Source organism: Hyperolius riggenbachi, chromosome 1, assembly GCF_040937935.1.
Source record: "Hyperolius riggenbachi isolate aHypRig1 chromosome 1, aHypRig1.pri, whole genome shotgun sequence".
NCBI lineage: Eukaryota > Metazoa > Chordata > Amphibia > Anura > Hyperoliidae > Hyperolius > Hyperolius riggenbachi.
The window spans coordinates 265,121,284-265,137,259 of NC_090646.1; the positions used below are offsets into that span (position 1 = coordinate 265,121,284).

At 41.8% G+C, this 15,976-nt stretch overlaps 1 protein-coding gene across 4 annotated transcripts in view; it reads right to left on the bottom strand.

Annotated features, from left to right (window-relative positions):
* The window catches only part of ARHGAP24 (Rho GTPase activating protein 24), a 682,757-nt gene that overhangs the window by 314,986 nt on the left and 351,795 nt on the right, over positions 1–15,976 (bottom strand). For all 4 annotated transcript variants that reach the window (XM_068233497.1, XM_068233498.1, XM_068233495.1 and 1 more), the window contains exon 3: positions 9,902–9,992. In XM_068233497.1, coding sequence (XP_068089598.1) covers positions 9,902–9,992 — 91 coding nt within the window. The remainder of the gene's footprint in view (positions 1–9,901; positions 9,993–15,976) is intronic.

Genomic DNA, 15,976 nt, shown 5'->3' on the forward strand with positions numbered 1-15,976 from the left:
TTCATTATTTGATATTTGGTTTGATGATTTCAAATAAAAAAGTACATAGATGAACTCACACTTTACAATGTGTGTCATAATCTAAGTGTCCATTTTTACATATTGTATACATTCACTGATTCTACTAACATTGGTAATATTTTCTCAACACCAACCAGCTGTGTAATAAATATTTCTAGCCTGGGAATTAAACCGTACTGTACTGTACATCAGACTCATCCTGTATTCTTTTTTTATCATTCTTATTATTCTTATTATATTATTTAAATATATTGATATTATTATTTAGCGCTGCATAAATAAATAAATAAATGAATAATATATACACTAATGACATGCTCTAAATACCCTTCTGAATGGAAGGTATCAGTCAACTGACCACATCATCAAGAGCCGGTAGCCCCATCACAGGATATTGGGTATTCAACCAAACATCATTTTCAGCTGTAACATCATGCATAGCCATAGGCATTATAATGATCTTCCCATTGAACCCCTACAGGTGGCCATACATCTAGTGATTGTGGAGGCCAATTGACCAAGAGACAGATCTCCCTCTGATCGAATCTGATGGGAGAGAGATCTGTTGGCCACCATAAACCGAAGGCCTATTCCCAATCGATTTAAACATGAAATCTTTCATCACCAGGCTGCCTCGCTGTCCCCCTAATGCTTTATGCCCCGCTGCAGTCATACGTTACCTGTGCATGATCCAGGCTGAGTGTCCTCATTGTACTTCCGCATTTGTGCCTTATGTGGTTGCCATCATTATAGCACTCATCATAGCACAATGTGAGTCATTATAGTACAATGTGATGTCATTGTGACATCACACACACGCCCCACGTGCTGTATGCCAGCAGTCCTGTGGGGCCCGAATGTATTTGTACAGAGTGTGTGTATAGTGTGTATGTGTGTGTTGTTTTAGAGTGAAATACATCTTCATATTTTGTTAGCAATTTCATCTGTAGTAATGAAGACTTTTAATCAAGGTTTGTATTGCATATGATTTGCTAAAACCTTAATTGGTTTTAGGAAATGAGACTGACAGAATTACAGCTTAAACTACAACGTACCAATATCTTGAAAATCTTGCTGCCTAGCTAACTCCAGTCATGCTGAGGCATATTGCACTACTGTTTTTGTAATATTACTAAGCCACTCATTGTGGACTCACTGGGTTCAGACAGACAACTTCAAATCAAGATTCCTTTCAGACATGTTAATCAAACAGTTTCAAAATGACTGAACGCAGCAAGAAGACAGCTTACAGCTGAGTGCAAGTCAGCTTCCAGAGAGCCTAAGCGCGTGAAATATGATGCTAATATATTCACAAGACTATTCGCTGCAGTACTGCATAAAGCTTGCATGCTTAATATAAATATGCCAGTTAGGCTACTAAAACATCCTGAATACCTTGAGCTTCTGAAAGAGGTATGATTAACCATAAAAAAGCCAATATACTGAATTCAGCTTTGGTTGGCTTCGACATTATACCATGTATGTAATACTTTTATTCCTTTTTAAAGCCAACTGTAATTTTTTACCTAAACTCAGTCTTAAAAATAGTTATATTAAAATTAAAAACAAAATAAAAATGTTTTTATAGTACTGTATATATAATGTTCATTTTTATACCTTAACTGGATGGCTGTCAATGATTTAGCCTATTAAAGTATAACTGCAGCCATCAAGGTAAATTAAAAAAAAGTACACGCCAGTCTGCACTTACGCGTGCACAGTAAGGCCTCGTTTACATTAACTAGCGCAGATGGCCGTGCGATCGGAACACAACGCGTACATTCGCATGCATCTGCGCCGCTACCCGCTGCACTGCTGATCCCATTCATTACAGTGAATGGGTCGGCTCTGCGCTTGTGGGCAGAATGCACGCAGCAGTATGCAAGCGCATTATAGCGCATCGTACTGCTGCGCAGTACATATGATGTGGTTGGCAGAAGGGCTGTCTATGCCCTTCTGCCGTTCTTGCGTGTTGCACATCATATGCGCTTTCAAATGTGCACAGAAGCACGTATGATGTGAACGAGGCCTAAGGAGCTGCTTGTCCTTAGAAGTACTTTGAGACTCAAATACTACCGAAGCTTTCTGAGGAGACCCAAATGCTTGTTCAACATTAAAGTCAGACGCTGCTGCGGAGGGCCTAGCAGTGGATTGAGAGCATGCAGAGAGGACCGGAAAGGCTCTATAAGATCCAGAGTCTTCCCTCTTGTTAGGCGAGTATCTACCTTTTTTCTGTTGCTACTGATATCCTTTAATAATGAATAAAAAAAGTATAAAAATAAAAATGCATATAGAAGTGATCATTACTGACATAGTATCAATGAAGAACTAATACAGCTGATTAAGTAGGGGCCCTAGCAGCCCTACTGGTCCAGGGGCCCTGGTGCATTTGCAACCTCTGCCTCCCCTATTGCTATGCAACTGTTAAGCAACAATATAACAGCAGGGAAAGTAATTATTTAAAATCATCTATACGTGCAAATTCACATGCAACAGTTTTGTGGCAGCATTCACAAATTACCAAAGAGATTATTTCTGTCATGAGCCAGTTACTGCAAAGTGGTATATACAAGCGCTCTCCAGGGTGTCTCACATATATTCATCAATGTAATGGATAACCGGCTGCCAAGGTTCCCACATCCACTTGTCAGATATATCTTCAGCGCTAGATTCACAGACTGTTGCCTGAAGTGGTTCTATCTGTAGTCACCCAGTGCTCAATTAACATACAGCACATACACATCGACTACCACCAAAGATCAATGTAGATACTTAAATTGGTTCTTTAAAATACAGTAAACTTTTATTTTCCAAAATGCATAAAAAACTGCAATACTCACATCCTGACCCCTTATGATAGGGACCCTTCAAGAATGTCAGGTGCATTGTGTACATACAGTACACACATAGAGATAATGCAAAGTTAAAGACAGTTGCTCAGTCTCCACTTCCCGGCCGGTTTCGGCATTCCACCGTTAACAGGAGTGATCACCCCTGAAATATATCTGACAGATGAGCCAGTTACTGTTGAAATAGTATACATTTCCTCCACATACACTGGCTATTAAAAAGCTACATAAACATGTAAGATTTAATGAAATGAACCACAAAGCACCAACCATACATATTACAATCTGGCTTGAATCCACAGTTGTAAAGTTAGCATAGACTTGTGCAAGGAGCCAGAAGTTTGTTCTCTGTAAGGAGATCATCTGTGATTACAAAATCAGCTCATATGGCATCATCAATAACACACTGAGCTCATATGGCATCATCAATAACATACTGCAGTGCTTGTCTTTGTGACAATCTATGTAGTAGCTGTGTAGTAGTGGTGAGTGCCCGGTGCTGCATCCTGTCTCTCTGTGATCACATTAGATGCTTCTAATAAGACCTCTACCTGCCAGGACAGGAAGGTGCTCTAGTGGTGAAAGTAATAAAGGAGCTGCTTGCCATTGGTTAATTCAAACAGATTCCACAGATCCTGCTTTCATGGAAGCAGACACAGGGTTAACATCTCGTGTTTACAAATTAGCTGATCTGCTAAAGCAGCCAGCTGACACAGCTGAGAGATCAAATTACAGTTGTGATTAGTTACATATGTGGGGAAATAGACAGGCTAAACTCTCTAAATACATATAAAATGCACTTCTCTGTTTTCCTTCTGTCCTGTGCAGAGCCGGGACAAGGTCCTCCAGCACCCAAGGCTGAGACACCAAAGTCCGCCCCTCCATCCCTCCCACCCCAGCCGTCACACACTGATTGCTATTAGACTAATAGGTGCCACAGAGCCCCCAACCTCCCCAACACCTTAATATCTAGTTATCTGGCTTGCAGTCACTGCTATGTATCCCCTTTTCTTATTTCTTTCTGCTTCAAACACAATTAGGAATGACAGCTGAATGAATTCTGCGCCCCCTCCTACACTGCGCCCTGAGGCTGGAGCCTCTTTAGCCTATGCCTCGGCCCGGCCCTGGTCCCGTGCAAGAGTTCAGGTCCACTTTAATGGCAAATGTTTAATGTAGCATTTATGGAAATAAAACAATATTTGCCCAAATTAAATGTCATTTTAAGCATATTTGTGAGATGACTGTCTGTAAATAAAGAATGTTTGCTCTTTATTTTAGTTTTACAGTTATTATTTAATAAAACTGTGTTCTATTTTTCATAGAAGAACTTGCAACATGAGAATGAATAAGAATTTCCTTAGGAGTCATATTCCAGGGGATCAGTTTAATTCATCACACATCTCATCCCCATTTCAAGGCTTGAAATTCACGAGTCTCTCTCTCCTACTTACATTCTCTGAATTATTTGCATGCATTACAAACAAGGAAAAAGTTTACAGCTGCCCACAACTGCGTGAAACAACAGCACTGACTGTTTAATATCCTTTTTTGGGGGTTGAAACATTCAGTGACCCAAGTGAAGCTAATTCTTCACCCAAACACACGCATGAGAAAACAAAATGCAGGCTTGGATTTAAAGTCACAACATTCCATTCCCAGAATGCTGGGGAGTTACATCACAACTAGCAGCATTTTTCACCAAGCCAGTTAGCAATGAACTGAAGCAGCCAACAGTTATTTTCCTCAGGGTGATTCTGTATGAACTAAATACTGATCTTTGGCTGCTATGGGTTAGCAAGTAACAAGTAAGTGTAGTTTGTAGCGCTTATTGAAATAACACAAAACTTGTAGGGGGGGTCGGGGGAAAATGAGTTGAAGTTACCCGGGGCTTCTAATGGTCCCCCACAGACATCCTGTGCCCGGCAGCCACTCACCGATGGTCCGGCCCCGCCTCCGGTTCACTTCTGGAATTTCAGACTTTAAAGTCTGAAAACCACTGCGCCTGCGTTGCCGTGTCCTCGCTTCCCCTGATGTCACCAGGAGCGCACGGCGCAGGCACAGATCATACTGGGCCTGCGCAGTACACTCCTGGTGCCATCAGCGGGAGTGAGGACACGGCAACGCAAGAGCAGTGGTTTTCCGACTTTAAAGTCTGAAATTCCAGAAGTGATCAGAGGCGGGGCTGGAGCATCGGGGAGTGGCTGTGTGAGCACAGTATGTCTGTGGGGGACCATTAGAAGCCCCGGGTAACTTCAACTCATTCTCCCCCCGACCTCCCTACAGTATCCCTTTAAAGAAGAATTCCAGAAAGTAAAAAGAAAACAAACATCCTGGCATATCCCACAAAACAAACTTTTTCTAGTATCATTTTTTAAGGATATATACTGGAGCAAAATGTTAACTTGGTAATGCACGTAAGCACTGGAAAACTGCTGTACATTACCAGTGCACAGCAATTTTAAACGCATTTGCTGAATACGCCTCATTGTGTTAACATTTTCTGTGCCAGTTTGTGTCTCAACAGAGTGTGCCTGGGTTGTTTTTGAGACGTGGCAATAGAAACACCTGCACAGTATTCTATAGAAAGTATCCTTGTTAGGATATGGGCAGAACCATTACCTGCACAGACATCCCACAAGGCCTTCAACAACAAATGCCGGTACATACGTAGGAGTGTTCTCAGCAAAGGCTACTGGTCAGGACTGAGAATCTAGTGGAAATACAGCCACCCTGATGCACTGCCAAAAGATCTGGAGTGCTGGATCATCTCAGCTGATTGCATTGTTCCCCTGCTTAGCACTGCTCTGTAAACTGCTCTGTCATGCTCCATACCATAATCCCTCCTCCCCCTCCATAGCAACAGAACACTTGCGAGGCTGTAGCTAGTGATGAGCTCACGATTAGTTACCTACTCAAATTTGTGATTCAAATGAGGCTTAATTGCCTCAGCTGTGTGCATGGGAGACGAGGGGTTAATGACCCAGAATTCCGTCAGCTTTTATGCATCCCAAACATCTAGTAGTGAGTCTTGTGAGGTAGTGAGTCTTGCAACGCGTTCCATAGGCCACGTGCAAGACGTCTGGGATGCATAGAAGCCGATGGAATTCTGGGTAATTAACGGAGGGTTCTCCCATGCACACAACCGAGGCAGTTAAGCTTAATTTGAATCACAAATTCAAGTAGGTAACTATTCGTAACTACTCGTGAGCACATCACTAGCTGTAGCCTAGTGGCGTATCTTGCATGGCACTCAGATCTAAACTGTCGCATGAGGGCTCGAGTCCCGATCCCTGCAGGCACCAATCACTGTAAGTGTGCACCTACCTTAAAGACACTATACAGTCTAATAAATATTGCATGTATCGAGTCCTGATAAAAAGTTATAATGGCCTGCAGGATGTTTTTTCTGTAACTCACCTTTCATGCACCATGTGGGCCGGCGCATAGCCAGGCCCAGTTTTACCACACAGGAGCCTATAGGCACAGATGTCCTGCCACCCTAGACTTTGCCCTCTGAGAGGCACTCTGGGGTGGAAGTAAGCTGCCTTTCCATCATCAGGTACCTGTAGGCACCTGCCTACAGTGCCTTATAGTAAATCCAGCCTTGCACATAGCCCCACCCTCTTGCAGCCAAATGCCTCACATCTTCTTGAGATAGAGAGTACCACGGAAATACCACATCTCATCTCTACAAGGGGGTGGGGCTAAGCACCAAAAGGCGGTGCACACAGGATTCAGAGGATTACAGAAAAAACACCCAACAGGTCATTATAGCTTTTTATCAGAACATGATGCACACAATGTCATGCTCTAATAAAGATGAGTGTTTTATCTATGGGTACGGTGGGGCGGAATGACATCAAAAGGCTAATTGTTTTCAGGGTTTTAAGAAGCAATAAAAAGGCACAAATAACCCACCTACTTCATAAGCAATACTTAAAGTCCCCTTAAGCACACCATTTTCAATTAAATTTACACTAAATTCTTAACATAAAAAATACATTAAGGTAATTTGCTCTTTGTTGCCAACAAGACTATGATCAATATTTATGTTCCTTCTCCAGACAATAATGGTATCATTTTAAACCTGAGAATAGCATCTAATTAGCAGCACAAATAAATAAATAAGCAGCAGTCTTTATAAAAATCAATGGATGAAAATAATTTTTAACGTATCATCATTATATACTGTTGTAACGGGAATAAACAGACATGCACCATCCTAACATCAACAATCTGCAGTTCTTGGGATGTTTCCTTACCATTGTTCCCGATAACCACTCATACACTGAATAGCAAAAACAACTTATATGCTGCATTGTTATATTGCCCAGTCAATTAATTCTGGATGCAAACAATTAGCTTATGATAAATATATTTTCCCCACTTTAATGTAAAAGATTCAGGCTGGGAACACACTAGGCAGAAACGCTAGCTTTGTGGAAAAAGCAGCGAAAATGCACATAGTGCAAGTCAATGGCCCGCATGAAAAAAACGCATATCCTTGCGTTCTGCAATGTGCGTTTTTAGAAACGCTGGTTTTGTTACATATTTTTCAAAAAGGCATAAAAAACGCACATAATGAAAGTGAATGGTGACGCAGAGGTATTGCATTTTAGTGCGTTTTAGATGCATTTTGCACGCATTTTTACATGCCTTTAAAAAAAAAGAAAAAAAAAAGTTTGATGACGTATTTCCGCTTCCTGTTGACTTCCTAGTGATTTCCATAAAATGCATAAAAAAAGCTCAAAAACACATACAAAACGCACAATTTATATATGCAAACCACAAATGCATTAAAAACGCACGCATGTGCGGGGAAAAAATTGAATCGCAAACGTATGGAAAATGCACTAAAATGCACAAACGCATATGCAGCAAAACAAATTTCCTGCACTGCCTAGTGTGTTCCCAGCCTCAATACTTCCTTTCTAAAGGACTCACTTTCTCAAACACATTTACATTTGATTGGCAGGAAACTTTCATCATTTGAGCAAATAATGACTAGACATCATCATGGGGCATGATCAGATAAACATAGGTACATACTGTACCTATCCTACTAAGAACTTGTCTTTTTTTCATGGCAGGTGTTAATAAACCAGTGCTTTATACATGCAGTTGGAGAAGTCAAAGTCTCCTGAATAGTAAATAGACACTAAATCACAAGTATCTGGCCGATAAGTTCAAAGCTCATTATTTCTTATTGTTGAGGCTGAATAAACCTGATTTGATTCTTAATGATATATATACAGTAGCCACTTACTAAGCAAGCACCTTTTAGTAAAGAAAAAAAATCAATACTGTATTCAAGCTGTTGCTGAAATTACAATTCTGTGCAGATATAACCAATAACAGGCAGATATCAATGCCATTTACAGTAGACATTAGTGACAACTGTTATAAAAACACACCTTTGACTGGCGATTTCCAATGATATGTAAATATTATGAACAACAGATAGATACTATGGGCTTGATTCACAAAAGAGTGTTAACTGATAGCAAGGCCGTTTTCGCGTGAATTTTCACGTTGCGCATGATCGCGAATTTCACACGAAACGTTAACATTTTTGCGCGGAAACGTGAATTTTCACGTGCAAACGATATCGATTTTGCGTTTGCGCGCAAAACCGTAACCATTTTGCACGAAAATTTGCAATCGCGCGCAACGCGACAATTCGCGCGAAAACGGCCGTGCTATCAGTTAGCACTCTTTTGTGAATCAAGCCCTATATGTTTATACATATACGTCCTGTATATACATTAACTAACATTTGCAATGCTTAGCTTACAATAGCATTTTAAGACGCAAAACAGAACCCAAATAATGGTATAAATATAAAAAATATCTCATAACGTTGCCCCTCCCACACTGTGGGTCTCTCCTACCCTGTAGAAGTTATCAATTCCCTCCCCCTTCCTTAGGGTCCTAACCCCACACAGTACTTTGCTGGTTGCATCCTGTAACTCCATTTCCTGTTCAGTCAACAGTGCAGTTTTATTGTACAGACCAGCACTCAGGCTGCTGTTAAAACTTCTTCCACTATCCCATCATCACTTACATGAAAAAGGGAGGAGTTGGGAGGGGGCATCAGTCAGTTTATTTCTGTAAGCAGAGGCCTCCTAAACCCTCCTACCCTCTCCCTACCTAAATATAGGGTATTTATACCCTTTCAAAAACTTTTAAAAAATAGAGCAGTGATTCAGTTTTACTGGCAGGGCAGGATGATAAGAAGTACACCTGGTATTTATAAACACACTGGGGAGGTTGTAAGGGATATATTTATTCAATTTTAAACAATATCAGTTGCCTCACAGTCCGTCTAATTCTAGTTCTCTGCCTCTAATATTTTTAGCAATAGACACCGAGCAAGGATGCAGATCAGAGGTTTATGACAAAAATCTGACAAGATTAGCTGCATGCTTGCTTCTGGTGTGTGATTCAGATACTACTGAAGCCAGAGATCAGCAGGACTGACAGGCAGCTGGTATAGAAATAAATATGGCAGTCTCTGTATATCTTAGGTTCCCTTTAAATGCTTTATTGCACACTGAACAGGGATTAAATGGTTAGGGAGATGCTGAGACTGCTGAACTGAAGCTGCAGTTCTGGCCACAAAGAATTCAATTCAAAAAATCTCAATTGAAAAAAATATGTAAATTGATAGTGTTCCTTTAAAGCTGAATTAGCTCAAATACATTCTGTTTTAAGAAGGCAAACCATACTGAGTCACATGAATGACTTTTCCAATGGAAATGTATCTGGAATCAAATATGAAAGATGTATAAATAATGGCAGGGGACTATTAACCTTTGCTAACAAAGAAACATCTGGGAGGGTGAACTAGAGCCTTCATCAGTGCTCTATGGCACAAGGCAAATGGTAAAGTAAAAAAAAAAAAAACAATTTACACAAGCAAAATAATGCTAAACATTCCTACACATTTTACATTGATACTTGGGAGATCTGTGTAGCCATAAACTCACATATTAACAGCCCATAAATAGTGAATAGAGATCAAATCTTACCTGGAACCACTTCAAATAAGAACTTCCCAGGACTGTCCTCATTATTACATGGATGCTCCACCACTTTGTTCCCAGGCAGAAAGATGGTACCCTGCAAAAATGGAGTCATAAGGTTGATATTTAACTGTACAGGTTGATATTTAACTGTACAGACCAGACAACTGAAATACAGTGGCTGATTAATGCAATTGTAGTGCTATAATGATTCCCTTAGGACGGTCAGATATAGGAGATCCCCTTTCAAAGAGGATTTCCACAGTAATAAACCCCATCTACTGTTAGGCACCAGAGTTCAGTGTAGCCTCCTTTTTGTTGATATGATATTTTACTAATTAGGCAAGCACAGGCAACCCATGTAATTCTCTCAGCACGATTACACTATAGCAGTTTAATGAGCTACTGTATTTAATTGATACAACCAAGCCATTGCTTCACTGTATACTGCATGATACTGCTCCCATTAGCTTACATTGATAGGCAGGGTCAGGAGCCAATGAAAACGGCTCCTGACCCACTCACAGGAACTCTGCCGTCATAGAGACACCGAGACAGCAGAGTGGGTGGCCCAGAATCCCGACGTGTGGCGGTGACGGCGATTGTGGCGGTTATGTGCGGCAAGTCATCGGTATTCGACGCTATTCCGCCGTTTCTGGTACCAGCGGTCTCTGGTCCTTAAGGGGGCAGAGACTGCTGGAACTTAAGTGGTTAATGAGCATACACATTCCACATAGGCTTTTTACATGTGATCTCATCTGATCATAGCAGATGAGGATTATTTCCAGGAAAATTACTAATATGAGAGTGTGAAATGCATGCCCCATATGGAACCATCAGTGAATCTGTCAGAGAAGGAACACACATGGTTTTGACCTCGGTTCCCATGTCTGAATAGTTCCTAGGCTTTGCCAAAACAGCTTGGGCCGTGGATCTCTTCCCAGAAACACATAGGAGCGTAGCGAATGGACCATATAAGTGATTAGTTCACCTGTGCGGCTGGAAGGAAAATGGCAGAGCGTGCTGTTACTGAGGATTCAGACAGGCAACAAATAGAAAACAACTCTAGCTATAAACATACACTTTGTCTAAAAACTATTAAAGGAATACTATCGATACCCAAGTGTTCTAAAATGACAATGTACAAATAATGTTTAAGTAGCTGTGTAAACATTTTCCTACTTTTCATGTTACATATTAGAGGCAAAAGCTGTAATTTATTGAGGATAGGATTTCGCTATATTGGGACAAATCAATTGCAGAAGGGGTGTCTGCTTCAATGCACAGCCAGAGTTGCATATCAGACTACAGAAAGCAAATATCAAACATATCAAACTCTGAAAGCAAAAACAGTATGAAAAAGCTGTGACAATTAGTTACATTTCCTCTGCTCTCTTCAGACACGTCAGTCAGAAACACAGGACACAGGAGCTGCAGCTGTTCTCTCTGTCACACACAGAGCTACACATAGGCCTCAATTCACTAAGATCATGCTAGAGATAATAAAGCAAGAGAAAACTTACCTCCACACAAGAGAGATTTATCTTACCTCTTCATTCCTTAAGTTACCTCTCCTGTAGTTAATTTACCTCCTCTGTAGTTAATTTACCTCCTCTGTAGTTATTTTCACACGCAGTTAATTAACAGCCTGTCTTTAACTCTGGAGTTATTTTAAGGATTGGAGAGTTAATTTAAAGACAGAAGAGTTAACTTTAGGCTTGCCTGAGGTAAAATGTTTCCTGAATACTACATGCCTTATCACCATGGTAACAACTCTAGAAGAGTTATTAAAGACTGGAGATAAGCTTAGTGAATTGAGGCCATAGAGTGAACTGATCAAGTGTGAGGGGAATTTCCCCTCTCCTCATGGCTCAGTCAGCCGTCAGTTTTGGCGTCAGTAAAGTTTGAATGTATTTTGATAACGGTAAACAAAGAAGTTGCTACTAAAATGTATACACCAGTACTTAGCAGCACTTCCCAAACAATTCCTGTGTCAATTGAAAAAAATATGTGAATCGATAGCATTCCTTTAAGTACTCATGCAAAATATTAGTGCAATAGTACAGTGTTCCCCTATCCTGTCCTCAAGGCCCACCAACAGTGCATGTTTTTTGGAAATCAACTGAGGTAGTTAATTGACTCTGCTGAGACACTAATTACCCCACCTGTGAATGTTTGTGGTTTCCTGCTAAACATGCACTGCTGGTGGGCCTTGAGGACAGGGTTGGGGAACTCTGCAATAGTACACATGGGATTTTGAGTTATAGTAATGTTTACTTTTAGGTGAAGGAAATGTTTTCTGTTACACAAGTGAGAGAAATACAGAAGCTGACATCTTTATTGCTTTATAAACAATGCTAGTTGCCTGACTTGTGTGCTAATATTCTGCCTCTAATACTTTAAAGAGAGCCCGAGGTGGGCTCATAGATTTTAAGTAAAAAAACCAAACTCATGACATAATGAATTGGTTGTGTAGTACGGATAATTCATAGAACATTAGTAGCAAAGAAAACTGTCACATTTTTATTTTCACGTATATAGCCTTTTTATAACATTGCCTCACTCTCTAATAATTGCAGTTTCCACAATAAACTCAGCATTTTAAATGATTTCACAGAGCAGAGTAATGAACCTTTGAACTTTTCTCTGCCGAAAAACCATAAACAAAGAAGAAACAATGAGAGACAGTTGAGATAAGTGCTTCAAAAGACAGTGCTGTCCACACTTTATAAAGTCCCAGAGCTCACAGAAGCTCTTTTGTATAGATAACAACTGAAGTTTCTTAAAGTGGACCTGAACTCAGAACACCTCTCTGCTCTAAACAATACACAACAGCATAGTAACCTTTAGGCTGGTTTCACAGTGGGACGTAACAGGTGCACGTTAGAGCAGCCTTTAACGCAGCCCACCGCACAGTAATGAAAAATCAATGGGGCTGTTCACAGTGCCCACGTTGCGTTACATTGTAACGCTGCGTCACAAGACAACGTACTGCATGCAGTACTTTAGACGTGGCTGAGCCGCGTTAGACTGCTTGCACATGCTCAGTAATCTTGTGGAGGAGCGGAGAGCGGCCAGGCACATGGCTAATTAATATGCACTGCACGTTGTGACGTGCAGTGTTTACTTCCTGGAGCGGCCGCTCTGTGCGGCGATTGGCCGGCGGGACCACGTGATGCCGCATGCGCACAAGAGTGCGCATCACGGCATCACTGACGCCAGAGTGAGCTGCACAACGCGGCTCACTCTGACGTCCAGATCCAGCACCACCAGGCGTTCTGTTAGGGGGTCGTTATGCGACCTTAACGCCCCCTCTAATGTAACGTCCTGGTGTGAAATTAGCCTTAAACAAAAAAAACATTTCTGTGTTGCAGCTAATAAAAATCTTAAAATAAATCTGCACAGTTTCTACTTCGTACTTCATGGAAGCAGACATTTTGTTTACAGTCTTTACTTTCAAATGGGCTTATCTGCTTATCCATAGGCAGTCATGTAACATGGGGGGGGGGGGGGGTGTTAGGGGTATCAAATTACAACTAGTGATTAGACACAAATGAGGGGGAATTAGACAGGCTAAACTCTGTAAATACATACAGGGTGCATTTCTGTGTCCTGTGCAAGGGTTCAGGTCTACTTTAACTCTTCCTGTACTGGAAACAACATGAGACTCATATCAGTGCTAATAATGTTTTGTTTCTTAGCAGTACTACACATACAAATCCTTATGTCATACGTTTATTTTTACTTCAGATTCCCTTTAAAAAAACATAGGCTACCTCATCCGGGGGGCTGAGCGGATCAAGTAGTCGCAAAAACCCCTGCTCTCTGCCGATCCTGTGGGCTGCACTAGCCCACTTTCACTTAAGCGACCTCTGGGTCACAACGCTGAAAGGAGAGACTGTGCGCTTGATTCACAAAGCGGTGCTAACTGTTAGCACGCCTGTGAAAACCCCCCTAGCACGTCTAAACGAGCTTTTCGCGCGTAAAACTTTACGCGCGCACTGCACAGAGCGCAGGGCGCTCCGCGCGAAGTGCCCATTAAAGCCTATGGGACTTGGCACGCGCATAGGACTTTTGCGCGCGCAAAACTTTGCGTACAAAACTTTGTGCGCGATCTGATTGAGAAATCTGGTGCTAACCTACTTAGCACCAAGGTTAGCACGTCTAAAGACTTTAGACGTGCTAAGTAGGTTTGCACTGCTTTGTGAATGAAGCCCTGTGTGTCTCTCACAGCGTGCAAGGAGGCAGGGGATTGGCAGGGGGCGTGGCCAGGGAGAGAGAGCTGCCCATTGTGCCCAATGGCAGCTCTGGAAACCCTGCAGGAAGGCCCAAGGCGGGCGGTTTAAACAGGGAATCCCTCTCCCCTATGTTTACTTCTGAGATAGCGACAAATTTTGTAGCTAATCTTGGGGGGCTATAGTGCAGCAGTGGGGGGACAGAGAGCGGCGGTGGGGGGACATGAGGGAGAGAGGCAGAGAACATGCCTCTGTGTCCCATCTGTCCCTCCATGAACTGCCTCTGGTTATCTTTAGGATCCTAGCCCAGAATGAGAATGCAGGACAAATGCTATGACTCCAATAGCTTCAAGCTTGTTGCAGGCATGTGACTTAAAAAAACAACAACTTTTTTTTCTATCTCTCCCCTGCCCTCAGAAGTTGTATTCTGCCAGGACAACTTGTATGGCTGCTTAACAGTGAGGTTTACTATATTCCCGACAAGGTACCAACAAGAAAGAAGCTGTTACTACCATGCCTGAAAATTAACTATTTCGGGCAGCAAAATAAAAATAAATAAAAAAAACAGCCTGGCTATTAATATGTTTTACACTGTACACTTATTGAGGCATGGGTTCACCAGAAAATAGTTGTAATGCAGCAAAGCGTTTCACCATAAAATATACTTATTGCGGCATGCACTTACACACACCACACACAGTACACACACACACTATACACACACGCACACAGTACACACACACTATACACACGCGCACACACACTATACACACACACACACACAGTACACACACACTATACACATGCGCACACACACTATACACACGCGCACACACACACTATACACACACACACCCACACGCTATACACACACAACACACACACTATACACACACACACACACTATACACACACTATACACACGCACACACTATATACGCACGCACACACACACTATACACACGCGCACACACACTATACATACACACACACTATACACATGCACACACTACACACACTATACACACGTATACATTAAACAAATACACACACACTATACACACACACACACACTATACACACACACTATACACACGTACACACACAGTATACACACACACACTATACCCACGCACAGTACACACACACTATACACATGCACGCACACTACACTATACACACACACATACACCTACCTATGTCCCCTTCACCACCATCTCTACTAATCCCTGCTTTCAATACCTTATAGTGTGTCTGAGCCCTTACGCATGAGAAATAATGAGGAGTGAAAAGCTGAAAGAAGATATTTGCCTCACCAAGTGTCTTCTTGTCATTTCCTATATGACAAGAAGACACAGCCAGCCAGCACTAGGGAAAAAGGGAAACAAAGGTGAATGAAGGAGGCTGGTGCACACCAAGAGTGCTTCTGAGCGCTTTTCAAATCGAAAGCAATTTGAAAAGCCCTGGGCTATTGTTACCCTATGACGGTGTTCCCACAGCAGTGTTGGGATTTTTTCAAATTTTTGGGAGCTATTCTTTCAAAAATCGCTTCACAAAGTCGCATTCGCAAACCGCTAGCGATGGCTATTGCGATTTTGTCGTGCACTAGCCAAGAGAGAGGCGGAGTGGAGAAATTGAGAATAGTCTGAGATGGAGCGGAGAGCTTATCTGTATTGCAGTCCTACATTACACAGAGGCTACTTGCCTGTAATAGGACTCCTGTCCCTGCCAGTCTCTCACAAGTCAGAAAGCAGCCCTCCTGGAGTGTAGGGACTGTCAACATTTTTCCACTTGTTTAACACCTTATCTGCACTTGCAGTCATTTTAATAATGGGGTGAGACCAGA